We start from the raw sequence: 26,762 nt of genomic DNA on the forward strand, positions 1-26,762 counted from the left end.
CGTGTTTGTAGAGCAAGTAGTTTGTTCATTTTCTGACATTTATTATTCCTAGTCATTTCTCTCATAGGCAATTGAACGAAGTTCCAAAACGATTGCAAAAATGAGCTTTATATACATAAAAAAAAAAATTAAATATTTTTTTATATATATATAATGATATATATATAATGATTGTATTGCTAATTGTTTTGTTTTTTCTTGGTCGTAGGTCTTATCTTGAACATGACGCCCTAGTTTCAATGTGCAACACCACCCCGGAAACTATCTCATCATATACGAAGAAGCAGATGCTACAGGCCATGGTGAAGGTGTTAAAATCATCATTGAAGGCATCCAACTACTTCAATTTGGACAATGTGGCAACGGTGCTGGTAAAGGAATGCTATTCATGGTGCTTTATATTAACTAATACCGTGTTGTTTATTTATCAGCAGCCAACCTGGGGTCTGTTCTTTGTACCACGCTTAAATGATCTAAGATGATTTGACAGATCCTGGATCTTTTAATCTTGATAACTGATCTCTGGCTAATGTGGTTCTTCAAACAAGCTTGCGAATCCGATTAAAATGTCTGGATTAACTGATCTGAGATCAGTAATTTCATTGGTGTAAGGAATAACTGTATAAATTAATTTTGCATAAAAAAAGCATTTTTATATCGGTAAAGGTGTATGCAGCTTTTGCGAAGCATCAAATCACCGGCATGTTAGCGGTCAAAACACATGAATGACTGCATAATTTTTTTTTTTTTTAAAGTTGAATATTGTGCATGTACGTGTTGTATCTAAAAAGTTCATATTAATACATTTTCTCTTTGAATGAGTTTTCTCTTCTGCCAGGTGGCAGTCTTTGAACTATAATTTTGGAGTGGAGATTGCATAAGTTTTATTCATATATATATTTTTTTACTTTATATATATATGTATATATGTATACAGTTAAAAAAATACATCCCAAGTATAAAAGTAAAGTAAAATCAAGTAAAATCCCAAGTATATATGTAAGAAAATATATCAACATTCGGTGCATACTTTCAGTATTATCTTAGCTTGAACTGACCCGATCTAATTCTGTTTATGAAATGAACCTGCTCCTAAGCAGGTTTGAGCTACCAGAAATGTTGCGATGACAATAAGTCTCAGATGAGTTTGAAAGAACTAATCGATCCTGGATCGTGTCAAATAGTCAATAACCAAATACAGCTAATTGAGTAATCCACGTACAAAGAACGAACCCCTGATGATTCTTATTTATTTGTTTATATAAGGTATTTGCAGAATTGATTTGATTTGATTTATTTATTTCAAAGAGGAAAATCATACACAAAACAATTCTTTAAACAAAATACAATTCAACATGGTCAAAATGGAGCGGGATGAAGCACAAGCTTAATATTTTCCCCACCCCATTGTCACACACATCATTCGGCTGTTTATTAAACTTGTTTCTTCTTTTAGTTATCTCTTATTTTCGCATGAGCTTTACATGAGACATATTTTATTCATTTGGCATCTTTGATGTATTTTATGTTTAAATCCATTTGTACATTTACATTTTTTAACATAGACATACAAAAATACATAGTATTGCAAACAGGCATTAATTGAATTTTAATCATGAACATTAATCATACCGTTCTCATTTTATTCTTTTTCAATCACCTCTGTTTATCATTATATTGCTTTAATAATATGAATTTTTACAACTTTTTGAATTGATTAATATCCTGACATTGTTTAAGGATCTGTTCTAGACTGTTCTATAATTTCACTTTTTTTTTCGGCTTAGTCCCTTTATTAATCTGGGGTCGCCACAGCGGAATAACCTGCCAACTTATCTAGCATATGTTTTACGCAGCAAAAGATCCAAGACTTCCTCGCTCACAGTTCACCCCAACTGGATCAACAGGACAAACAAATGGTGGTCACCAGCCAGGCCATTCAGGCGCTGGTCACTCAAGTTTCTGAGCTCACGACTCAGGTTTGGTGACTGGGTTTTGTACTCCGAACTGAAGCCGTCCAGCAAGCTCCTCCCACTAATCCACCAGCAAGTCATGCACTGGAAGAGACCCCCTGATCCACTGAACCGCGACTCCCACCACCAGCATGTTACGCCGGCGAACCAGAATTGTGCCGATCATTCATAGCTAAATGTTCACTTTACATCATGCTACAGCCCTCGTCTTTCGCTACCGAAAAGAGTAAGGTGGCGTTTACGATCAATTTGCTGACAGGAACAGCGGCACTTTTGGGTACCACTGTTTGAGAGCGTAAACTTCTCTGCTGTAACTCTTTTCAAGCCTTTTCGGTGGAGTTAAAAACTGTGTTTGATTGAGCGGTCTCAGGCAGAGAGGCGGCTCGTAAGCTCGCTGAACTCAGACAGAATAAATTGAGTGTTGCTGAATATTCTATTGACTTTCGTACTCTGGCGACCGAATTTAAATGGAATGCCGAAGCTCAGTGGGACATGTTTTTGCACGAACTAGCAGATTATATTAAAGATGAGATTTACGTCATGGATCTGCCAAAGACATTAGATGGGCTCATGGACCTAGCCATCAGAGTGGAAACTCGGTTATAACAGAGAGGGTTCCACAAGAAACTGCACGCTTCACATCTTCTTACGCAATCTGTTCTCTTTGCATCTTCTGACCCCACCTCATCTGATCTCGAGCCCGAACCCATGCAGATGGGAAGATTCTGGCTCTCCCCAGAGGAGAGGCGTAGTCGCCACACGGAATGACTGTGCATGTACTGTGGAGTCGGTGGACATTTTGTGGCTTCGTGTCTAGCCAAGAAAAAGAATTCGTCACCGGGTAAGAGTTTACTGGCAGGTGAAGTCATTCTGGACGAATCTCCTAACACGACCATGCTGCCAGTCAATCTATCTTTTAACTCTATCATGCACCACTGTCATGCGCTCATCGACTGCGGAGCGGAGGGGAATTTTATTGACTCCAAACTGGCGTACAGTTTGAAAATCCCTGTTGTTCCCCTTTCTCTGTCTATCGCAGTGCACGCTCTTAGCGGTCTTTCTCTCCCCACCATCACACACTCCACTGCTCCCATAAGACTCATTACTTCTGGTAACCATTCTGAAACTATTGAGTTTTTTATAACAGAGACTATCGCCACCCCTGTGATCTTGGGACATCCCTGGTTGGTTTTGCACAAACCTCACATCAATTGGGGACATAATACTGTGCTTTCTTGGAGCGAGAGCTGTCACAAATCTTGTCTATTGTCTGCTTGTTCTGCTGTTTCTCGTTCTGTGTTTTAGGGGAAGCAGGTGGATCTATCAAACATGCCCCGTGAGTACCTGACGAGAGTGTTCAGTAAGTCCCGGGCTGCTTCTCTGCCTCCTCATCGTCCCTATGACTGTGCTATAGATTTATTACCAGGTATGTTTCAGCCTAAAGGCAAATTATACTCGCTTTCTGCCTCAGAGAGGGTGGCCATGGAGAAATATATTTCTGATTCTCTGGCAGCCAAGATCATTCTCCCCTGTTCTTCACTGGTGGGGGCGGGATATTTTTTTTTGTGAAATAGAAGGATGGTTCCCTTCGCCTGTGCATTGATTATTGAGGGCTGAACAACATCACGTTCAAGAATACATACCCTTTGCCGTTGATGTCTTCAGCCTTTGAGCGTCTGCAGGGGGCGAACTTTTTTACAAATTTAGATCTCTGCAATGCTTATCATTTGGTTCGCATAAGAGCGGGGGATAAGTGGAAATCAGCGTTTAACACCCCCAGAGGGCATTTTGAGTACTGCGTTCTGCCCTTCGACCTTTCCAACGCTCCGGTTGTTTTCCAGCCATTCATCAATGACGTGTTGAGAGATATGATAGATCAGTTTATCTATGTTTACCTATATTTACCTATATTGATATTTTCCCATTCTCTCCAGGAACATGTTCAACATGTCAGGCGAGTGCTTCAGAGGCTGGTAGAGAATGGTCTTAATGTCAAGGCGGAGAAATGCGTTTTTCATGCACAGTCTGTTCCTTTTCTAGGCCATATCGTGTCAGTCGAGGGGTTGCGCATGGATCCAGAGAAGATTAAGACTGTGGTAAATTGGTCAACTCCTGATTTTCGTAAGGCCCTGCAGAGGTTTCTGGGCTTTGCTAATTTCTACCGGCAATTTATTCGCAATTTCAGCCAGCTCGCCGCACCTCTGACCACCTTGACCTCCTCCAAAACGCCGTTCAGGTGGTCCAGCTCAGCCGAAGCTGCGTTCTCCAACTGAAAGGCTGCTTTGTTTCAGCCCCAATCCTGATAACCCCTAATCCCTCCCGGCAGTTTGTGGTGGACGTCGACGCGTCAGATGTCGGGGTCTGAGCTATCCTGTCCCAGCGCTCCTCCTTGGATGGCAAGATCCACCCGTGCGCGTATTATTCTCATCGGTTATCAGCCGCAGAAAGAAATTACAACATTGGTAATTGAGAGCTGTTGGCCATCAAGCTTGCTTTGGAGGAGTGGCGTCATTGGTTAGAAGGGTCAGGGGTTTCTTTTATCGTCTGGACCAATCATAAAAATATTGAGTATATCAAATCCGACAAAAGATTAAACTCTAGGCAGGCTCGGTGGGTGTTATTTTTCGGACGGTTCAATTTTACCATCTTATATAGACCAGGATCTAAGAACATTAAGCCCAACGCGTTATCCTGTCTTTTTTATTCTTCGGAGCGTACATCGTCACTTGAACCTGTGGTGCCTAAGCAGATTTTTGTTTCTAACATCACATGCGAGATCGAGTCGAAGGTTCGCGTAGCCTTGGATGGGGTAATGCCCCCGATCAGATGCCCACCACGTCGGTTATTCGTGCCAGAGGCATTTCGGTCTGATGTTATTCGACGGTGACATTCGTAAAAAGTAGCTATCCTGGGTTTTGTATTGCTCTGTGTGTGCTGTTTCCAAGACTTCCAATCTGCCACCCGTGGGACTCCTTCAACCGCTGTCAGTGCCTTCGAGACCCTGGTCCCACGTCTTGCTAGGGTCTGCCTCCTTCCAAAGGCAACACGGTGATTTTAACCGTAGTGGACCGGTTCTCGAAGGCTGCTCATTTCGTCCCTCTGCCCAAATTACCGTCAGCCAGAGAGACAGCGGTTGCTGTCATTATCACATCTTTCGCATTCATGGCCTCCCAACGGATGTGGTTTCTGACAGGGGACCTCAGTTTATCTCTAAATTTTAGAGGGAATTCTGTCGTTTATTGAGGGCCACTGTTAGACTTTCGTCTGGTTTTCATCCCCAGAGTAACGGTCAGACCGAGAGAGCCAATCAGGATCTTGAGCGCACAGTGCGATGTTTGGTTTCTCAGAATCCCTCCTCTTGGAGTCAGCAGCTATCGTTGGTGGAGTATGCACATAATTCATTACTAGTGTTGGCTACGGGCCTCTCTCCGTTTCAGTGTAGTTTAGGTTACCAGCCACCAGTTTTTCCCAGTGTGGAATCTGAAGTCCCTGAGGTTCCCTCCGTTCACGCCTTCGTCCAGAGGTGCCGCCATACTTGGAGCAGGGCCAGACAAACCCTCCTCCAGGTGGATGTGTGCACCAAGGCTAAAGCCGATCGCCACTGGTCTAAGCCTCCCGTTTATGTTGTCGGTCATAAAGTGTGGCTTTCTTCAAAGAACATTCCTCTCCGCACCATTTGTAATAAGCTAGCTCCTAAATTTATTGGCCTATTTATTGTCACTAAAATCATTAGATGATTACAATCGCCAGGTATGCTCGTCTGGGAACGCCAGTAGGCGTTCCTAGGAGAGAGGGTATTGTCACGATTGTGGATCTGTCCTTCTATGATGTGTCTGCGTGTGTGTGTGGGTTGCTTGTGTGTGTGTGTGTGTGTGTGTGTGCGGTGCGTATATGTGTGTATGGGTGTGTGTGTGTGTCTCTGTGTCTGTGTGGGAGTCGCGTGACTGTCAGTTGTATTTACATGTCATCAGCTGGGTGAGACATCTATCTGCTGCTCGCTTCACTCACCGGTCATCTGCCAGCGATCATCCTATCTCTGTTGTTCTCTGTCTGATTCCAATAAATCTCTTTATACTTGCAATTGGGTCTCCCTGAAATTCGTGACAACATTATATTTTACCAGGTAGTTTTCAAGATACTAGTATTCAGTTTAAAGTGACATGTAAAGGCTTAATTAATGTAATTAGGCAAATCATTGTATAACAGTAGTTTCTTCTGCAGACAATCAAATATATCTTGCTTAAAGGGGCTAATAATATTGAGCTATTAAAATAGGTTTAAAAATATTTAAACCTGCTTTTATTCTAGCTGAATTAAAACAAATAAGACTTTCTCCAGAAGAAAATATATTATAGGAAATACTGTGAAAAATTCCTCTGTTAAACATCATTTGGGAAATATTTATATATTAAAAAAATTCACAGGAGGGCAAATAATTTTGACTTCAACTGATAATCCTTTTGAATAATCGTGATTACAAATATGACCAAAATAATCGTGATTATGATTTTTCTGATAATCAAGCAGCCCTACTTGTTATCTTAAATTATGAAATTATGTACTTAAGAAATTATTCTATTGCTAATTGTCTTTGTTTTTTTTGTTTTTTGTTTTTTTCTTAGGTCTCATGTTGAACATAATGAAGCCCTAACATCGATGTGCAACACCTTCCTGGGAACCATCTCATCATATACGAAGAGAGAGATCCCTACAGACCAATGTGAAGGTGTTAGAATCATCACTGAAGCCATCCAAATGCTTCAATTTGGACAATGTGGCAATAGTACTGGTAAAGAAATGCTATTCGTGGTGCTGTATATTAACCAGTGCCCTGTCCTTTATTCATCAGCAGCCAACCTGATGATTTTTGTTTATTTGTTTATATTAGGTATCTGCAGATTTTTGTTTTAAGTTGTCCTAGCTTTAGACATAAATTGTGCTGTTTTAAATTGAACCCAATCATTGAACTTAAGTATCTTCAATTTTAAAAATAAAGGATTTGTATGCTCCAAATACCCCACATTTTCTTTTTCTTTTTTTTTTTGAGAGTGGAGATATAGAGACAGGAATGTGTGGGGAGCAGAGATAGGGGAAGGATCAGCAAAGGACCTCGAGATGGGAATCGAACTCAGGTCGCTGCGAGCACCTCGGTGCTATGTGTCGACGCACTAAATACCCCACATTTTCTACCAGTCTAAGTACTTTTTTCTGCATTGTTCATAGGGATCGTAAGTTAGATTTACAGTTGAAACCAGAAGTTTACAAACACTCTAAAAAAAGGAACATAACCATTCTTTAAAAAAATGTCTGATGGTAAATCATACTAAACGTTCACTATTTTAGGTCCGTTAAGATTACCTAAATGATTGACATTTGCTAAATGCCAGAATAATGAGAGAACTTTTTAAATAAAATGAGAGACTCATTTTATTTAAATATTAAACTCCTTTCACGCTTGATTTATTGATAATTGTTTATTTTGTACTTGATCTTGATTGTAGGATGTTGAACCTGATGAAGCCCAAACTTTCCTGTACAACACCACCCGAGGAAACCATCTTGTCTTATAGGAAGAGGCATTGTAAAGACAATTGTGAAGATGTTGAATCATCACTGAAGACATCCAAAAACTTGGCAAATGCATGTTTTCCATCCTTGTCGTGATTTACGCATTGAACTTGGATTCTCACAAAACCAGAGGTATGCTTTTAAAGTATTTTAAAAAGATTTTCATGGGGCTAGGTGCAAATAATCTGTCAGACAAAGTCCAGGTCCTGAAAAGACTATATCTGTAAAACTTGATCTCAAGACCAAGAGGCACGAGTGTCTGTAGTTGCTGTACTTTTGTTTCAGGACAGACTGATGCATGGTCAGCTATATGTGTGTAGACTAGAGGTTTTGTACAAGTAACCTTTGCTGGAATAATTGTTGTAGGATTAAGTGAAAATTCCAAAAATTGGAACTTGATTTATTTTTAGGTTGAAGGTGACTACACCTTTTGTAATAAATGAGCGTAATTAACTTAAATTAAAACTAAATCAAGATGGTTAAATTGACTCAACGATGTTTAGTGTATTTTGATACAAGAATGTCTTGTTAATACTGATTTTATTCAACAGCTTCTGCTGTTTTCAGCATTTTGAAAAAAAAAAAAAGGTTTTGAAGTTATATGAACTGACCATGTTACCATACAATTTAACTACGCATAATTTAGACTAAAGTTTAAGTAAACTTTAATAGCATCATTTCTCAGAGTAGTTTCAGGTAAGATAGCTTAACTTAAGTAAATGTGAATCTGTATAAGTGAGAATTACTTTTCCTACATTGTTAAATAATAAAGTTAAGATGACCTAATTGACCCAAGTAAATGTAACTCAATATAAGTAAGTTTTACTTGTTCTACATTATTAAATAGTACTTAATGTGATAAAATTATGATTACTTAAGATTATAATTATGCATAATTCAATTAAGTAAACCTAACAAATTACTTTTTACAGTGCCTATAAAAACTGGTATTATCAACATCTAAACTGGCAGCTTGCATACAAAGTAATTTAACACATAAAATGGTTGTTTCCAATCCTTCAAGATTCCAGGTTCACTCAAGAGATCTCCATGACCTCTGACCTCGCTTGGTAGATCCCGAGGAAACAAATTGTTTGGCGTAGAGGAAAAGCAATCACACACATATATTATTTCAGATTGATTTTATTGTAATAATTCCCTAGATGTTTACATAAAAGATTTGCTCTAAAAACGCATAGTGCCCGGCACAATTGAGTATCCCCTTTGAAAATTGTTATGAATTAGCTCAAAGTGAATTGAAGATTAATTTGAACAGGGATTTAAAAGAATCAACTCTTTAAATCTGAACAAACCGATGGTCCAGCGATCGTTTAAATGGACAGTTGACTTCAATTATGTCTATTAAAATTAAAACGCTATCAAAAATGTTAAAAAAAAAACATTTATGTTTAAGTAGGGTTGTTTAAGACGTTTGAAACAATAATTAATTTAACCCTTATATGGTTTCTTTATGGTTACATTTAGTTTACACCAGTTGAGTGGTAATCTGGAGGCACTACTTGCGTTCCCTTTGTGATATGAAGAATTCCCTCTGACAAAAAATATATATTTTTGATAGTCTACAAAACAAACAATCGTTATACAATAACCTGCCTAATTACCCTAACCTGCCTAGATAACCTAGTTAACCTAGTTAAGCCTTTAAATGTCACTTTAAGCTGTATAGAAGTGTCTTAAAAATATCTAGTCAAATATTATTTACTGTCATCATGACAAAGATAAAATAAATGAGTTATTAAAACTGGGTTATTAAAACTATTATGTTTAGAAATGTGCTGAAAAAAATCTCTCCGTTGAACAGAAATTGGGGGGAAAAATAATTCAGGGGGGCTGATAATTCTGACTTCAACTGTAAAAATAGGCGCAATGACAAATTATTTCCAAACACTACAAAACATCCCCTGAGAAATAGACAGGTTGATAATTTAAGTGATAAGCTTAACCAAAGACTCACTTAAGCTCCAACGCCACTGAAGTCTGACGTCACCTATTCAAAGTGAATGGGAAGCATTGAAGCTGACGACCCGTGTGCACTGCAAAAAATGCTTTTCTTACTAGGATTTTTTGTCTTGTTTCTTGTCCAAATATCTACAAAACTTTAAATCAAGAAGTATTTTCTAGACAAGCAAAACATATGGTCTTGTTTTAAGAAATAATATGCCAAAATGAAGTGAGTTTTTCCTCAAATCAAGCAAAATATTCTGCCAATGGGGTGAGCAAAACAATCTAGTTTTTTGATTCGTGATAATATTATTTTGCTGACACCATTGGCGGATTATTGTTTGTATTGTATGCTGGTATTGTATATATTGTATGCTTGTTTTAAGGAAAAACTTGCTTCATTTTGGCATATTATTTCCTAAAACAAGACAATATGTTTTGCTTGTCTAGAAAATGCTTCTTGATTTAAGAACTATTAGATATTTGGACTAAAAACAAGACAAAAAATTTAAGTAAAGAAAAGCATTTTTTGCAGTGTGAATGGGGCTTTTTTAAAATGTTCACATCCATCCTAAACATATCCTTTGCTCTGGACGATTTAAGAGATGTATTTGCTCTTTTGACGTCTGATTCAGAAACTAACCTTAGCGCAAAAGCTTGTTCTACTGTATCTGCTTGATGAACTTCTGAATAGTTGAGGGAGAAACACTGCGTGATTGAGGCTATCGAGTTCACAAAATAATTATTAAATACTTCAGCTATATTGTCTGGCTTATTTATCAGTTCCCCATTTACCATCAGTTCAAGTGATGACCTGTCTTTTCTTTTGTCACCTTTTAAGTAGTTTAACTGGTTCCATAATAATCTAGAGTTACCTCCTGCTTCTTCGATTATTCTCAGGAAAAAAATCTTTTCTTTTCTCATAGACACTGTGTAACTGTGCAGTTAACCCATTTTGTCAGGGTCCACGCCTGCTCCCTGGAGTTCTCTGGGTGTTCTCCTGGGGTTCTTCTGGATTGTAGCCTGGGGGTGGCCTTGGTCACCAGCTTTATGAGGGTTGTTTTGTAACCACCCTCAGGAGCTGGGTTGACCAATGAGAAGTATGTTTTATAGTCTTTTGTTCTGAAGCGTGGTGATTTGCATAGGCATTCTGGGTTTAAGCTGATGCAGGAATGTTCAAAGTTTTTTAAAATGTTAATATGTTGCACACAAAATAACAGAAAATGTAAACAATCATTCAGTACACCAAATTGACTTTGCAGGGACATCAAACATGAACCATCTATGATCGTGTTTAGCTGTGGTAGAGTTAAGCATTGATTGCAGAAGTATTAAAACAGTAATATTATTACACATGTTACACATCAAGAGAGAATAAAGGTAGGGCTGCACGATTCTGAATGCTAAAGTGTGAATTATGTGTTTTTTTTGCTTAAAATCAAGATCAAGATTCTTTCTCACGGTTTTTTTAGATGTAAAATAAAGGTTAATATGAGAAGGCTAATATTATTGTTAGTTCTCAAACATATCGTCATTTTGGGATTATAAAGTTCTCTGCGTTCTGAATGATTTTGAGATATTTAGCTTCAAAGTTTTTGCAATCCACATAGCAAATAGTATGTGTGTAACATTTGTTTGTTTTTTTAAAAAGTCTTAAAATATAAACAATAAGTTGTCATTTAATAAGAATATATCAATAACTCAATTTTGATAAAAATGTCAGATAGAACCATAGACTGTAAAATATATGGACGTGGTATTCGTGATGTCACCCATAGGTTTAGTAGTGCGGCCAAACGTCACCATTTTGTTTGCGCGTCATCGCACCCACAGCGGAATACCAAACAAGGGCAAAGAGGCGGAAAGTGAGCGGAGCTACAGACACCTGCTGGCATTTTGCTTAGACCTGACTTAGACAGACTTTACTTTGGGATTAGCCTATAGCTAATCAATCTGTCAGATTCTGGAGTGCATTACAGCTCTAAAGAACATCATAAATGATAAATGATCTTAAATACAACAAATACATTAATAGAGATTGTGTATAAGTATGTAATTTCACTCACCACGTGAATGGTTTGTGAGCACAATTAAGTGCACACAGCATGCTATATCATCTGATAATAGTAGGAAAATAATCTCAAAAGGCAATTGACTGTGTAAAGAAACATTAACCAACACAAAAATGCGATGTACTGTATATGTTGAGTTCATCAGCTAATTAGCCGTAATCAGCTGAGGTGACGAGACAGCGAGCAGTGAGATCTAGCTTTCACTCAATTGGTCACGCCCATAATTATGCAGACTTAATATAACTTAATGAAACAGATGAGAAATAAAAAAATGTACCCCCCTCAAAGTTGTCATGAAGGTTAATCATGGCTATATGCACTAAAATCATCTTTTGTATTGGCTGTAAGCATGTTTTTATCAGCTGTAAAAATGTAATTTCCCATTGCAGTCAGAAATGACCTGGGCTGTTTCTCAATTCCAAGAATGCAGAGAACGGACTTGTGTTCTTGTGGAGACCGGTCTTGCCAGGTGTCCTCGGAAGAACGAACTCAGGAGGCCGCGAGGACAGAGAACGCATCCTTTGAGAATTGAGATGCTGCGTTCTTCCTGATGGTCATGTGACCTTCACGCGTTTTAAATGGTAAATTATTTAAACATTACAGCATTCATACAACCATTTGTTGTTTTTCCCCTTTTCAAAATATATACTTTGCATAAAAACATTATAAATATATGTTGCACAATATAAATAAAACAGATTTTAATACGAATTTCAGCAAACAAACACCCTTAATGTGTTTATCCCTTTATTAAGATGTCCATGGTAATGTTTACTTTCACCATTTCATTTAGGGAAACTCCTGAGATAAATAATTCATATCTATGAACTTTAATAATAATTCTAGATAAAATGCAGCGCTTCCCACCTTTAGTCGCAATGACTTCTGGGACTTCCAGAGCAAGTTTGGTGCTCAAGTCTGCATCGGTGCGTCCTCGATATCAAGAACACATCCGGGAAGTTTCACGCGTTCTCCGTACTTGCGGTCTTGAGTATTGGAACTGAACTTAGGCAGCTGATAATGACGTTTCACGAGAACACGAGGCCTCAAGACCGCTGAAGAACGCATATTGAGAAACAGCCCTGGACTTCCTGGAGCCAGCCTCTCAAGGCGAGTCGATGAATTGCAGTTTTAGATTTCCTTATTGGCTTTCCGAGGGAGAGCGGGAGGTTGCCGATTAGACAGAACCTTATAATTCTAAAGTGACTATATGGTAAAACATGGTTTGTACAGTCATTATGGTGGACTTAAACAGACTTTCAATATGTGCTGTTTGTTAATTCACAGTAAAATGATGACATCAGAATACAACTATTCATAATTATAAAATTGAATTATTATGTTTGAGAGGTGCTTGTCATCTGTCATTGACAGCATTATTAGTCCATTTGTTTTCACTGGTAAAATCAGACATTTGTCATTATCAGATTGCATTATATTTAACATTATATAAGCTAGAGTAGCTATGTGACACAGTAAAACATTTATTTTCATGCACAACACTATGTGTTCCCTATGAAAGAAAAAATGTATCAAATGCTTGTCGTAATCATAACCGTAAACTGTGGTATTATCATTTAAATGGCGGCCAGTTTCATTTTTACTTCCCAATGCGGGTCATGGCTGCCGTCACTGTGATAAAACACACTCACATGCTAATCATTCTTTCTGCGCGGCTCTCAAACGATCGCTCTGTACAACAAACTGAATGTTATTTAAAACTATGTTACTTGTTATTCACAGCCTATGCAGATTCTGTTCACTAAAGCAGCAGGCTGCCGTCATTGGTGTGCACACGCGCGCGTTCTCGGTAGCTCGTGGTCAGCTCACGTGTGATTCCGCGGCCACAAATACATCATTACATGAAGACAGAAATTATATTTCTGGGTGAATTATACCTTATAAATACAGTATGTGACACTTTTGATGGCATTTGAAAGTGTTCATGTTCCTGTGAAGACTTGTGCGACTGCCTTTAAGCTTCTCTCCTGACCTTGAAAATTTAATTGGCTGAATCGTAGAAAAGCTGAATAAAGATCGTGTGTAGGGTTGAATCGAGATCGGGTTCTTTTTTAGATTAATCGTGCAGCCCTAAATAAAGGTTAACATTAAAAGCATCAGTCTTAAGCAAGGAGCTTATACAAGTTTGACCATGTCATTTCTGAGCATTCCTTCGTCTCATAAATATTGTGGAATCGGATTACACACTGACTCCTGGCAGTGGCGCCCCCAGAAAATTTTCTTAGGGGTGGCCAGAAGAGGCCGCACCAAATCTTGGGGTGGCACACACAAAAAAATAATGAATTCAGTGTAATGTTATATTTTTGTTTCTGGTAAATGAAATAATGTAGTTTTATTCATTTAATTAATTCTACTTGAAATATTGCAATTTATTCTTTGAAATAATTCAGCAAGTACATGTGCAAACCAAATAAAAATCTATGTTTAGTTTAAAAACACTTTTCATATACTGTATAAATGACTTCTTTTTTTTACGTGCCTTTATTGTACATCATACGAGATATGCCATGTCTAAAATTAATGAAGATTAATGAGTTTATTATTCCCAGTGATGGGTTGCAGCTGGAAGGGCATCCGCTGTGTAAAAATGTGCTAGATAAGTTGGCGGTTCATTCTGCTGTGGTGACCCTGGATTAATAAAGCGACTAAGCCAAAAAGAAAATGAATGAAAGAATAATGAGTTTATTAATTACCCAAACAAATGAACAAACTGAACAAAAGGCATTACTATACACACTCACTATACCTAATAATATTATTTATCCATATTGCTTTTTGAACCATTTTATTAATGCAGCTTCTTCTATTGATATAATGTAGCTTAAGGTAAATATTAAATAGCCATTGCTGTCTATTGAAGGTGTGTGTGTGCTGTCAAGGACGATCGGGGAGGGTAGTGGTGGTTCTAGTTTAAATTACACCCTGGGCGAACCACCCTATACACCCCCACCTCTCTTGAATTGTTAGATTTGTTATTCAATAAATATAACAATTTATTTATATTTATTCTAAATAAATACAATTAATATTAATATACAATTATTATTCTAAATAAATAACAGAAATCAGTCCTAAATATTACTGGAAAACAACAACTGGAGTGATATGCCAACATCACTTAAGAAACCTTTTGCATGAAAATTAATTATGACAATTCTAAAGAATACAAAAAATGTATTATAGAATTATCTGTGGTCTTAGACCAGATCATGGCTGAGAAATCATGTTATGAAGTCTTACCTCCCTGACTCATTATCCCTCCTTTCTGCTTTAAAGGCATGCTTAGTGAAAGTAACATCATCATCATCATCATCATCATATTATATAAACTTTAAACGACTTTCAAAACTCGCTGCGTGCCGACACTTCTGCATAAAAGGCTGTTACTCCGGTTTCACGGCGCATGAGCGGTGCCTATTATGTCGGCGTGCATGCAAACAACCAACCGGGATTCACACAGGAGTGCGTGAGGCGCGCGGGAATGGTTTTCCGCGAGCATGCGTCAGTTTGCTTTCACCAGCATTGAACCAGAGGGGGAGAGCTACGTCAGTAACACCAACAATAATTTAGTGACTGCATTTTATTTATTTATTTATGTATTTATTTATTTATCTAAATATTGGGAATTTATAAGTTCATTTAAATCAATAATGTCAACCGCAAAATTATATTGGGGTGGCCAAAGGGGTGGCCAGAGTTTACCGAGGGGTGGCCGTGGCCACCCCTGGCCACCCCTTGGAGGCGCCCCTGACTCCTGGGTAGGAGAGGTTGATGGTGTCATTCGTGGAATAAATCAAAATAATTATGTGTCTGATCGGTCACAACTGTTACAAAATTATAATGTTTCTAAATAAACAACAACCATGTGTATTGCAGAAATTTTAATGAACACTTTTATTAAACCGTTAACATAAGAGATTGCTCTCAACGTATACAGGTTAATAAAACACTACACTCAAATTAAACAAGGTATTGCAAATACAATTACACCTCCTAGTAATCTAATCTAAACCAGTTATTTTGGATGCATGGCGTCAATAAATTTCCCTGTTAATTAAAATTCTATTTAATGTTTTCTCTTCACACATTCAGTGGGGTGCACTCATTCATTATATTATTTTATTAAAATAGTTCCAGTTTTGCCAATAAAACAGATTTACAGAAGTATCTGTATTTATATAATCAATATAAAACAGTCATTCACAGTTAATCAGCAGTCTGAGATGTTTTAACCGTCTGTTTATTTCTGATGCTGAGATTCTTCTGATGTTTGACACAAATGAGCTGTTTAAAGTTTCTCTCTTTGTTCTGTTTTTTAGCAGACTCAAGCGTATGGAAAACGTTAGAAACTGGACACATATACCACATCCACAGCAGACATCTTCAGTGATTTTCATCGCTTGTATTTATTTTCAGAGGAAATGCAGGTAAAAAAAACAACTATTATTAATCTTAGAGTGTGTTCTTGATAAACATTAAAGCATTTCACTTTATTAACACTCCTAATAACACTGACTGTGGCTAATAAAATGAGTAATACATCAAATCAAAAACCCAATTTCTTTGTATTTCCATTGCTATGACTGAACTTTAAATAGATTTACATTTAGCAGACACTTATATCCAAAGCATGAAGATAATAGAAGCACTTCAGATCACCAGAAAACAACAAGATGTAGATGCAGTGACAAGTCTTAGTTATTTTAGCTGTGTATGTATTTTTATTATCTTGAAATAAACAAAGAAGCAGGACAAACAGATGGTTAAAGAATACATTAGGGAGTGCTGTTGTTGGAAAATTAAGTGCTGCTGAAAAAGATCAGGGCTCGGTGGTTAGCACTGTCACCTCACAGCAAGAAGGTTGCTGGTTCAAGTCCTGGCTGGACCAGTTGCCCTTTCTGTGTGGAGTTTGCATATTCTCCCTGTGTTTGTGTGGGTTTCCTCCAGGTGCTCCAGTTTCCCCCACAGTCCAGACACATGCAGTATAAGTGAACTGAATTAACTAAATTGGCCATAGTGAATGAGTGTGTGAATGAGAGTGTATGAGTGTTTCCCAGCATGGTGCTGTGTTGCGGCTGGAAGGGAAGCATTTTTACAGTGCATTTGTTCTTAAATGCTAAATATTCCATCACATGTATGCTTGTACTGTACATCAAACACATTCAGCTGAGTAGCGTTAAATCCAGCTAATCTTTGTTAAATCTACAAACGTTGTCATTTCTTGTTCCTGGATGATCTCATTTGAAACACAGTAAACAGCAGTAATCAGCCTTTAAAAATAGAAGAAGCACTTATTTTTGACAAATGTGACTTTATTTCAAACTTTAGTACAAAATTCATCATTGTCATCAGTTGTGAGGCTTGTCGCCCCAGACTAATGTCAGTTTTTGTCCGTGTTCAGCTCAGCACCACCTTTAAGATGGGCAGTTTCCAGTGGCACCACGTGGAGGAACGGACTTCGCCACCTATATATACAGGGTTTGGATTATCACTCACCATGAACTACAACTACACACAAAATCACTAGTCAATAAATGATGTCCTCCAACCATAAATCATATACCATTAGCAAAACATTAGACTAGAGAAGGTTGTATATGAGGACAATATTAAAGCAAATACTAAAGGTAGTAACTTTATTCATCTTCAGAACACAAATGAAGATATCTGAATGAAAATAATGAAGATATTTTAGTTAAATCTGAGAGCTCCTTAATCTCTCATAGACAGCAAGATTCCTGACTATGAGGATACTTTTATGTGCACATAAAACAAAAATAACTTTATTCAACAGTTTCTTCCCTCAGTGTCAGTATAGGGCGCGCGTTCACGTGTTGCGCCTCTGACATATAACCTTGGATGCGCCTGTGAAGTTTTTAAGAGAGGAAGTCAGAGAGGAAGTCGCACAGGCATCCGTGGGGTATATGTCACTGCACAGTGCTTGTGAACGCGTGCCCTATAATCACACTGAGGAGAAGAAACTGTGAATAAAAATGTTTGTTTTATGTGAAGGCGTATGATCTGTTTTGAGGATGTTTTTTACTGTTTTTGTGGACTTTGAGTCTGGATGAGGGAGCTCTAACATAAAAATAAAAATAGTTAAAATAGTTCTGAAGATGAACATGAGGATGAGTAATAAATAACATAACTTACTTTTTTAATGTTTTATTTAATTTTGTTGTTTCTATTAGAATTTCTGATTGGTCAATAACATAATAATATAACCAGTTATAGATTTATGTTTCAATATAGGCAGTTTTTTATAGTTTTATTTATTAATGATGTTTTTTATTATTTTATTTTTTTTTACTTTTTTATAGTTTTATTTATTAATGGTGTTTTATATTTTATCAGGAGTCTCTCTCCTCTGGCTCAAATTACATTTCTTAGAGAGAGACACTCAAAATATATGGGCCTGGACTGGGAATGACACATAAAACAGAAATAACTTTATTCAACAGTTTCTTCCCTCAGTGTCAGTATAGGGCGCGCGTTCACGTGTTGCGCCTCTGACATATAACCTTGGATGTGCCTGTGAAGTTTTTAAGAGAGGAAGTCAGAGAGGAAGTCGCGCAGGCATCCGTGGGGTATATGTCACTGCACAGTGCTTGTGAACGCGTCCCCTATAATCACACTGAGGAGAAGAAACTGTAAAAATGTTTGTTTTATGTGAAGGCGTATGATCTGTTTTGAGGATGGATGTAATAAATGAGGATGAGTAATAAATAACATAACTTACATTTTTATGTTTTATTCAATATTTTTCTAGAAGGATTTCTGATTAGTTAATAACATGGCCAGTTATAGTTTTTTATTGTTTTATTTATTATTTATGTTTTTTATTTTATATATTTATTTTTTTTACTTTTTTTATTGTCTTATTTTTTTCCAGTTTTGTGGCCAAATTGGCTGGTGAGTGATAATGTTCATTGGAAACCCTGTATATATATCAGTTGATCCCAGTAGTCTTTGGTCAGGAGTCTCTCTCCTCTGGCTCAAATTACATTTTTTAGAGAGAGACACCCAAAATATGTGGACCTGGACTGGGAACGACTGAGATATATATATATATATATATATATATATATATATATATATATATATATATATATATATGTATATGTATATATATATATATTTTTTTTTTATTATTATTTTTTTTTTTAGCATGTGGAAGTGCAAAAGTTAAACCAAAAGCTGGTATAAAAAGTGTGGAAAGGGCTATGTACACTATTTGAAGGTCTAAACTGTTAAGTGCTTAATAATTTTTTTTTCTTCTTTACAGGAAATTTAATTAGAGCCAGTGTAAGTGTTAAAAAAAGAGCTATGACACTGCAGAACCAAATTATGTTCAGATTTCTATGGATGAAGTTATGTTTAGCTATAGGACTATGGTGGTGTGGTTTAAAAGGGCTAGATCCACCCATTAAGTGAGGACATTTCTCCTCATTTCTCCTCCTCTTCCTTGTTCTCCTCCTGAAACAAAAACAGTCAGATTTACAGCATTAATGAATTAAACAAACAACATATAATTAAAAGAAAAGCAATAAATTTAAAAAGAGAACATTTAAGAACACAAGACTGTCGTCTGACACTAGCTGGGTTTCCATCAGCCTGTGTTGATGCACCTTTTTAAGTATCACATGAGAAACAAGTTTAAATAAGAATCCCTTAATTCACAAAATGTTTTATACTCACTTGAGGTCATTTAAGACTCGTGTGAAAAAGGGTTCATGATGGAAATGCATTTGTCAAATGAACTTTGATTTCTCAATTATACTCCCCTTGTTTACTGTTGGTTACGAGGTTACCAATACTACAGTTCAGCTGCTCGACCAACTTGATGGAAATCATTTGCTCATAATTCACATTTATAATTACAAAATATATATTTAGTGAACTTTGAAAAGATGTGCTTCACATTATAATGGAAACTCAGCTCATGACAGATTCATTTAACTGATGACAAAATCCTTAAAGTCTGTTCATTACCTTAAACCAGGCATGGTCACGGAGTACATGCAGCTTATGCCGAGACCAGGGCCAAGGCTGCAGACAACAGCTGATGAAATCACAGCATTCTGTGTAGAAAAAAAGGAAGAGATACATTTAATTATTACTTTAAAGTTATACATGCTTTTTTCATTGACGTTCAAAATGTCCTACATAACCATCTTTAGCTGAAGTGGAGATCTCACCTTCTGACCTTCCATATTGGTAAAGATCTTTGTTTTTCATCCTGCGGAGGTCATGCTTGCCTGGATATTTTTTTAACATTAACAAAAACTGAAGAAGCCCGAGTGACCACACTGTTGCTGGCTCTCCGTAGTAATAGCCATTCTTTTTAAACTCGGGAGGGCTGAACTTCATTGTGCCTGAAAGAAAGAGATTTTGTTTTCATTAGCACAACATCTAAATTTCCCTCTGAAAATGTAAACAACAGTATAGATCAGGGGTGACTAAACCCAGTCCTGGAGGATCTGTGTCCTGCAGTTTAGCTCCAGCCCCACTTAGACACACCTGAACAAGCTAATCAAGCTCTTACTAAGTACACTAGTCATTTTCTGTCAGGTGTGTTGAAGCAAGTTGGAGCTAAACTCTGTAGGCCACCGGCCCTCTAGGACTGAGCTGTGGCACCCCTGGTATAGATAAACAACAGTGAATGTTTCAAGAGTCCCATGTGAATGACCCTTGACCCATCACAAGAGCTCTGTAGAGCTTTGAAGGATTTACATACCCCAGTACTCTTTGTAAAAGCCGTCAGTAAGGAGTTCACCACAACCAAAGTCAATCAGTTTGACTTCATAGGTCTGTGGGTTAATCAGCAAGTTGCCAGGCTTGATATCGCGGTGAAGCACTCCACGTTGGAGGCAGGTGTCAGCTGCAATTGTTGCCTGGTACATGATTTTCCGTATTACCTCCTCTTCGATTCTGTCTTCGTGTTCTCTTAAAAATTCTCGTACGCTCACACAGGGTGTGGGCCGCTCTAGGACCATAAAGTAGCGATCAGCCTCCACCTTCCAGTCCAGAAGCTGAACGAGTTCTTTAACCTCGGGGCCTTTAGTGGCAAGAAAGTGCAGAGCGATCTCCGCTGGAAGTAGCTGGTCAAAATCATCCTAGAAGAAAAACAGTTGTTAGGATCATTTGATGGAAAAGTTATTTCCTGTTAAAACTGTTAGCACCTTTAATATGACATGTTTAAAATGGAAACAGTTAATCAGAGCAAAGAGCACAGACTACTTACAACACGGATGTATCGCTTAGCCTTAAAATCTGCAATTTTTACTGCCACCCGAAGGCCATCTTGTAAACGGGTCGCTGCGAAAACGGTTCCAAAGCCTCCTTTGCCCAGCTCAGCACCAATTTCATAGTGCTGTGAGTTGATCTCTGTGAAAAGAGAAAAAAGAGAAGTTAATCAAATGTGAGAATTAGTGACAGTGCTACCTTTATCTAAAACTACCTGCTTCATCAGGGGTCACAACAACAGAATTAACCCCATCATCTAAAACCTTTTTTAGTTTTGTCTTCCCTATATATATGATTTTGATTTTTATGATTTATATATATATATATATATTTCCATCTCAGTTATCAGCTATCCCTGAACAAAATCTGTATTGAAGACAGTTTATAGCATAAAAGTCATTAAAAACTATTAAAATGTGCATGTGTGTTGGGTGACTGGGGTGTCATGATAGTAAACTTACCAATAATGTGTGTGTCTTTATCCTTCTGCTCTTCTGGCTGAGGTGAAACAGCGCCCTCTGTCTGACAGGATGCCCCTTTACCAACATCTTTACAGCCGAGCTTAGCCGAGACCACATTTGGAGGGTCATCATGACTACAGCCGGGCTCAACAGAGACCACATTTGGAGGGTCATCATGACTACAGCCGGGCTCAACAGAGACCACATTTGGAGGGTCATCATGACTACAGCCGGGCTCAACAGAGACCACATTTGGAGGGTCATCATGACTACAGCCGGGCTTAGCCGAGACCACATTTGGAGGGTCATCATGACTACAGCCGGGCTTAGCCGAGACCACATTTGGAGGGTCATCATGACTACAGCCGGGCTCAACAGAGACCACATTTGGAGGGTCATCATGACTACAGCCGGGCTTAGCAGAGACCACATTTGGAGGGGGGTCATCACCACAGCCGGACTCAGCAGACAAAAAGTCTGTAGAGGCGTCATCACCACAGCCGGACTCAGCAGACAAAAAGTCTGTAGAGGCGTCATCACCACAGCCGGACTCAGCGGACAGAAAATCTGTAGAGGCGTCATCACCGCAGCCGGACTCGGCAGAGAAGAAGTTGCTGTAGGAGCTGACTGTGAGCTCACTACTACAGTTGAATCCGGCTGAGTAAATCTCTTGAGGGTAGTCATCACTACTGCTGGACTCAGCGTAGAAAAGGTTTGGAGAAACATCATCACTGCTGGAGGAGCTGGCCGAGTCCTCACTGTGAACACTGTCAGGCTCTACCAGTGATGGATCTTCACCGTGAACACTGTCAGGCTCTACCAGTGATGGATCTTCACCGTGAACACTGTCAGGCTCTACCAGTGATGGTTCTTCACTCTGACCATCAACAGGTTCCTCCAGTGATGGTTCCTCAGTCTGAACATTGATCTGTTCCTCCAGATGCAAAGATGATTCTTCACACCAGTCACCGATTTGTCGACCTGAAGGAAGGAACAATATGAAACAAAAGATTTTAGTTTTACTTGAATAATATTTATCCAGTGTTTATTATTGATATGAACAAATGCTGTCAGTTATTAAGTGACTTTTAAGGTCATTTCTTTCTGCTTTTAGTTGTTGATAACCCTAAGCTTGGCAAAAACAACTAAAAACTATGAGAAACGTTTTCATGTTTTCCACTACAAAAACCATTAAAACATTAAATATCAGCATTTGTTATCCATTAAAACCACTGCATTGTGTTTTAGGACATATTCCTGAAGGATTTAGTGGTTACAAGCAGAGACAAGAGATCTAACAGGGGTGTCAAACTCAAATCACATTGAAGGTTTTAATATTTTATTTGTTGATTTTGTACGGCAGTAAACAATATTTCTGTTCATTTTCATAACAAATTAAGATGTTTTAGGCAGATCTTAGAGCTCCTTCATCCTCCATTGAGAGCAAGGGTCATTCAGATGCCAGAAAGGTACCAAACACATCCAAAAAACAGAGGAAGCCATGCACAGGCATCTAGAGCTTTTATCAGTACAACGTGCTTGTGAACGCATGTAATATACCAACACTGAAGAGAATAAACTGTTTGATAAATTTGTTTACACAAAAGTATTCTCGTAGCTTGATAATATACTGACTGAACCACTGTAGGCATTTGGTCTGTTTGAGGTAGTTGTGTAGTATTTTTATGTACTCTGAGCAAGTCAGGAACCTTGCTGTGTATGCAGGATGAGAGAGCTTTCAGAAACATCTTCATTTGTGTTCAGAAGATGGAAGAAGGTCTCAGGGGTTTGGAGTGACGTGTGGGTGAGTAATTAAATACAGAATTAGCATTTTTGGGTGAACAAACCCTTCCATCTTGAAGCAGAGAAAATGATTTTGTATTTACGGATTACGAATGCATAATGGAAAAACTATGCAAAGCAGAAATACTTTACTCAGTTTCTGTCTTGTTTCTAGTCCAAATATCAAAACATGAAATCAAGAAGCATTTTCTTGACAAGTAAAAATACAGTCTTGTTTCCAGAAATATATCAAAATGTAAGTAAATAACTTAATTAAATCATTATTTCTGAAAATCAGATTATATTTTTGCCTGTCTAAAAAAAAGACTCGATTTAAGAATTTTTAGATATCTGGACTAGAAACCAGACAAAAGCTATTATTTTATATTAATGTTGGCACCATATTAGACACGTTTGTGTGAGGTATGTTTGACACCACATTTATTAATTAGGTCTGTATTATTATTCACTTTGTTTTTGTGAAGAATGTTTACAGTAAGGTCAAATAAGTGTAGAGCCCTACACAAACTCCAGTATACAAAATGAGCAACATGTTCTTATAACACACAACAATATTTACCATCACTGTTGGCCACGGAGGGTACCGTGACCAGTCCTTGACGGTCGATGCTTTCATCTTGACCTGAGACGGTGGACTTGATGGTTCTTTCTCTCAGGAAGAGAGCAATTACTCCGAGTACGGTAAATAACATGAGGGGTTAATTTCCGTACACTTAAATATGAGAAATGTTAAATAAACCTACAATAAATACTGAAATTCACTGTAAGTAAAGCTCGTTTGTCAGAGTAAGCCTTAATAAATCGTACGCTATCAATTGACAATGTACGAAAAGCAAATTAATCAAAGCAAACTTTGTACAACTCAACTAAACACTTGTCAAGTAAGAGTAATGGCGAAATGAGGAATGTAAGAGCTGTCTCTCGTAAGAATTCGAATGTGTTCCAGCGTTTCCCAGCCAACTGATACGTGATTGGTCAGTTTTGCGCTGTGTATCTTTAATCTTCTCTAGTTAGCGGTTGTGTGTTTCCTTCACGGGTGTTTTGGAGCAAAATAAACTGATTTTTTAGGAAATCTTGGTTTGACTCGTAAATACTTCCTGTTTGATGAATCATTACTGGTCGTTTGGTGAACTCGAGATTAGTTTTTTAATCGGTCGATTTAAATACATGTACAGGTAAGATTTGTCTTAGCATTTATTTTGTTCTTCAAATGTAAGTTATTGGCGATAAGCGCTTGTTTACAAATTAAACACGGTATATTGTGGTGTATTTCTATTCAAATCAGCAGATCTGTCTCGTCAAACTCCATCTAACGTTACCCTGCAAATACAGAAGTAACGTTAATGTGATGCTGAGATTCATAAAATGGCGGCGTTTCTCACTGATTTCCTGTTTGGCTTTATAAATTACTGGTTCATTAGAATTTGTTCTGTTATTTGACATCAATGAGAAGAAATATATATGTTTAATGTTTAATATTGAATATAGACACTCATGTTTCACATCTGTTTGTTAAAGAATGACAAAAACTGGATTTATTAACTGTATTTTGAAAATAACTATTAATGAAGTGTCTGAATTATACATTATATCTGTGTGGTTTCGGTCAATGTACTGGATTCAGTCAGTGTCCTGGACTATCACTTTCTCATGTTAGATTTTGATAAATGGCTCTTAAGAATGCTGTCAAAATACACTTTAAAAAATTGTATGGAATGACAATTTAAACTGGTCAAAAAAGGCACTTCTAGTAAGAGTAGGACCACTAGTGTCTATCTTAGCACATGTCTGAGTGTCTGTAAATCATTATAATAATATTAAACATTGCTGTTCTTGGTTTAATAGGATGCAAAGGAAATATACACAGAGAATGTGAAGCGACAGAAAGAAGAACAAACCTCCAAGCACCACAAGTATGTAGAGAGCAGATTATTGCATGTTTGTTGAGAATTGTTTCTGAATATTTAATTATAGGGATCATGATGTGGATTAAAGACATGGATTTATAAAAATATGTTGTTAGATATTCACATTAAGAAATGGGTTTACAAACTTATAGTGTCCAGCATAATTGAGTATAGTGTGTCCCCTAAAAATACTAACAATTTTATTAAACAGTTAAAGAGTATGCTTACAACATTTTAATGAAATCATTTATTTAATTTTAGTGAGGTATATACATATTGGTATTTCTTTCTTTGTATTAAAAATACACAGCACGGCCGAGATTGTCTGAGACTGCATCATGTCTGCATTCAGACTCTGTTGGGCCTGAGTAAGAGAGAAGCTAACAGTAAGACTGAAAACACCCAAAGACTGGAATAATTATGCAAAAAATGAATTCAGTTTAAAGATTAATTTACACAAAAAACAGTCATTGTAAATTAAAAAATATATTTGGCTATTCACCTGTTTTTATTATATTTTTGATCGAATAAGCGCTGCCTTATGGTGAGCAGAAAATACTTTTCCCTCAGAAACAGTAAACAAAATATGGATGTTTCCAAACTTTTGACCAGCAGTGTAACATGTAAACCATTATCTTATTTATTTCATTCATTCATATGTGGAAAGGAATGGATGAAAGTTACTCTCTCTAGGCTTTATAGCAACAGGTGACACATTAAAAATGTATCTAGAAAAATTAATGGTTTAATCTCTGACTTCTGGAGTTTAAAACGCAGACAGAGAATATACACTCACTGGCCACTTTATTAGGTACACCTTACCAGTACCGGGTTGAACCCCTTTTGCCTTCAGAACTGCCTTAATCCTTCATGGCATAGATTCAACAAGGTACTGAAAATATTCCCCTGAGATTTTGGTCTATATTGACTGGATAGCATCTTGCCGCTGCTGCAGATTTGTCGGCTACACATCCATGATGTGAATCTCCCGTTCCACCACATCTCAAAGGTGCTCTATTGGATTGAGATCTGGTAACTGTGGATGCCATCTGAGCACTGTGGCGCGTAATCCTGCTGGAAGAAGCCACCAGAAGATGGGTACACTGGTGATAACGGGATGTACATGTTGAATAACAGAGAATCCATGAATTTTGCTGGTAATTAAAATTCTATTTAATGTTTTCTCTTCACACATTCAGTGGGGTGCACTCATTCATCATCTTATTTTATTAGAATAGTTCCAGTTTTGCCAATAAACAGATTTGCAGAAGTATCTATATTTATATAATCAATATAAAACAGTCATTCACAGTTAATCAGCAGTCCGAGATGTTTTAACCGTCTGTTTATTTCTGATGCTGAGATTCTTCTGATTTTTGACACAAATGAGCTGTTTAAAGTTTCTCTCTTTGTTCTGTTTTTTAGCAGACTGAAGCGTATGGAGAACATTAGAAACTGGACACATATACCACATCCACAGCAGACATCTTCAGTGATTTTCATCGCTTGTATTTATTTTCAGAGAAAATGCAGGTAAAAAAACAACTATTATTCATCTTAGAGTGTGTTCTTGATAAACATTAAAGCATTTCTCTTTATTAACACTCCTGATAACACTGACTGTGGCTAATAAAATGAGTAACACATCAAATCAAAAAACAGATTTCTTTGTATTTCCATTGCTATGACTGAACTTTAAATAGATTTACATTTAGCAGAGGATTTTATCTAAAGCATGGAGATAACAGA

The 26,762-nt window shown here is 37.4% G+C and overlaps 2 protein-coding genes across 3 annotated transcripts in view; one reads left to right on the forward strand and one right to left on the reverse strand.

Moving 5' to 3' along the window:
- The window catches only part of si:dkey-206f10.1, a 168,827-nt gene that overhangs the window by 73,083 nt on the left and 68,982 nt on the right, over nt 1-26,762 (forward strand). Inside the window, exons 1-3 of one of the 2 annotated variants that reach the window (XM_073933638.1) lie at nt 24,105-24,281; nt 24,952-25,019; nt 26,439-26,546. The exons of the other annotated variant lie outside the window; for it this stretch is intronic. The gene's annotated coding sequence lies outside the window, so the exon portion shown is untranslated. Of the gene's footprint in view, nt 1-24,104; nt 24,282-24,951; nt 25,020-26,438; nt 26,547-26,762 lie in introns of those variants that run through there. 2 annotated transcript variants of the gene reach the window in all.
- On the reverse strand, nt 18,761-24,071 carry LOC560496 (uncharacterized). Its single transcript, XM_068215583.2, has 7 exons — nt 23,666-24,071; nt 21,304-22,284; nt 20,841-20,983; nt 20,334-20,712; nt 19,795-19,971; nt 19,589-19,677; nt 18,761-19,072 (listed from the first exon to the last, which is right to left on the reverse strand). Exons 1-7 carry the CDS (start codon nt 23,796-23,798, stop codon nt 19,043-19,045), a joined length of 1,932 nt encoding a protein of 643 aa, XP_068071684.1. The 5' UTR covers nt 23,799-24,071; the 3' UTR covers nt 18,761-19,042.

The sequence above is a fragment of the Danio rerio genome, chromosome 20 (assembly GCF_049306965.1).
Source record: "Danio rerio strain Tuebingen ecotype United States chromosome 20, GRCz12tu, whole genome shotgun sequence".
Taxonomy (NCBI): Eukaryota; Metazoa; Chordata; class Actinopteri; order Cypriniformes; family Danionidae; genus Danio; species Danio rerio.

What these genes read in the sequence shown, in the direction of transcription:
- LOC560496 (XM_068215583.2), bottom strand. Translation starts at nt 23,798, where the DNA reads ATGTTATTTACCGTACTCGGAGTAATTGCTCTCTTCCTGAGAGAAAGA. An exon ending in CTAAGCGATACATCCGTGTT is followed by an intron (nt 20,713 to 20,840) that starts GTAAGTAGTCTG and finishes TTTTTCTTCTAG; the next exon opens with GATGATTTTGACCAGCTACT. An exon ending in GTGACCATGCCTGGTTTAAG is followed by an intron (nt 19,073 to 19,588) that starts GTAATGAACAGA and finishes TTTTTGTTTCAG; the next exon opens with GAGGAGAACAAGGAAGAGGA.